This window comes from Ceratina calcarata, unplaced genomic scaffold, assembly GCF_001652005.2.
Source record: "Ceratina calcarata isolate Rehan_Ccalc_2016 unplaced genomic scaffold, ASM165200v1 scaffold2721, whole genome shotgun sequence".
Classification (NCBI taxonomy): domain Eukaryota; kingdom Metazoa; phylum Arthropoda; class Insecta; order Hymenoptera; family Apidae; genus Ceratina; species Ceratina calcarata.
Genome location: NW_017149428.1, coordinates 2245 through 3695, shown reverse-complemented (window position 1 = coordinate 3695; position 1451 = coordinate 2245). Strand labels below are relative to the sequence as shown.

Below are 1451 nucleotides of genomic sequence, written 5' to 3'. Positions count from 1 at the left end.
GCTGCATCTATCCTGTTGATGCAGGATCTGAAATGTGTCTCGAATGCTTGATTTATTTTCTCATCATACAAATGTTCCTTCTCCGCGTGCAACATTTCGTTTAATAACTGATACAAAATGTCTTCAATAAATTCGTTTATTTTGTCCTGTACTTGCAACAAATCGTTCGGTAGTTGTTTCACGTATGAGTTATATCTCTCGTGCTCCTCTTTATGTTGGTTGTACAAATCGGAAAGCAGCTGCCTCCTCAATGTTACATCTATAAAATATATGAATTAATTCCTAATTTGAATATGTAAAAGGTGGTGAGCAACGTTGATGATGAGGCTGGAGGATTTAAACAGAGGGGAATACTGTATTAGGGAGATATTAGAAAGGAAAAGGGTGGAGCTAAGAATGCTAGATAAGACATTAAAGAAGATTGAAAAGCCAAGGCTATGAAAATATATTTATTTGTACGTTTGAGGAAGAAAGATAAATACCTTCGGAAACGTTGACGGCTGATTGGGTGTCTTTAAGGATTTCATAAAAATAATAAGTCTGCTTAATCATTAATGGACGTTCGAATTCTACATATATTTGCAGCTTGCTTATAAGGGAGCGTAATTTGATCAAGAAACGTGCGAAGTATTGGATCACTTCTCTCTCTACTTCGTCCATATCGTTTCTGCTTAATTTGCAAATATACTTATTATACTCCTAGTGGGAAATGCATATATTTTAATACGTATCGAAGAGATTTCAGTGAAATTAATAACAAATGTGAATACCGTTTCAGAATCGAAATAGAAATCCTCGCAAATAATGCTTTTCAAGTTTCGATTACGATCGGTTTCTTTGTCAGTCCCTACATAATATTTCAAGTCTCCGATCTGTTGCAAAAGATACTGGCTCTCCGTCTTGTAAGTCTGAAGCCTTGTCATGATTATATTTATATTATATAGAATATTATTCGCTTCTTCGCCGATGTCCAAGTCGCACGTAGTGCAACTACAAATGTCCTCGCAGACGTCATTCATCTCTTCCAAATTGTTCAAAGCAGTTTTTAAATTGTTAAAGAAATCGCTGATCTCCTGCTTCATAGAAACCAATTGCTCTTCATATTCACAGATTTTCGCATCCTTATCGCGAGCTTCCAGTTTCAACTGCTCGTACATATTCTTCTCCTCCATCTAATTAATTATCGCAATAGTTAATTCGAGGGAAGATTGAACGAGACGAAGACGACGTACCTGTTCATTATATGCAACTGACATTTCTTTGACTACTTTTACCAGTTGATTCAATTTCTCTTCCTGATTTTTTAATAAACAATTCTGTTCGTAATTCTCTTTACGGAGCTCGTCCCTTTCTTCTAAGACCGTCCTTAATTCTTCCACTGCCTTGTTATAATCTTCGGCTTTCTCAGCTAGTCGATCCACTTCTTGCAATCTTTGCTATCATACAGAAAC

The 1451-nt window shown here is 36.1% G+C and overlaps 1 protein-coding gene across 1 annotated transcript in view; it reads right to left on the bottom strand.

The window, feature by feature from the left end:
* Positions 1-4: 4 nt before the first annotated feature.
* LOC108623553 (spindle pole body component 110-like) overlaps positions 5-1451 on the bottom strand; it is a gene marked incomplete at its 3' end in the record, with an annotated part of 3656 nt that continues 2209 nt past the window's right edge. The window contains exons 8-11 of the mRNA XM_018022132.2: positions 1233-1436; positions 771-1172; positions 483-699; positions 5-259 (exon numbers count right to left, since the gene is read on the bottom strand). Coding sequence (XP_017877621.2) covers positions 5-259; positions 483-699; positions 771-1172; positions 1233-1436 — 1078 coding nt within the window. The remainder of the gene's footprint in view (positions 260-482; positions 700-770; positions 1173-1232; positions 1437-1451) is intronic.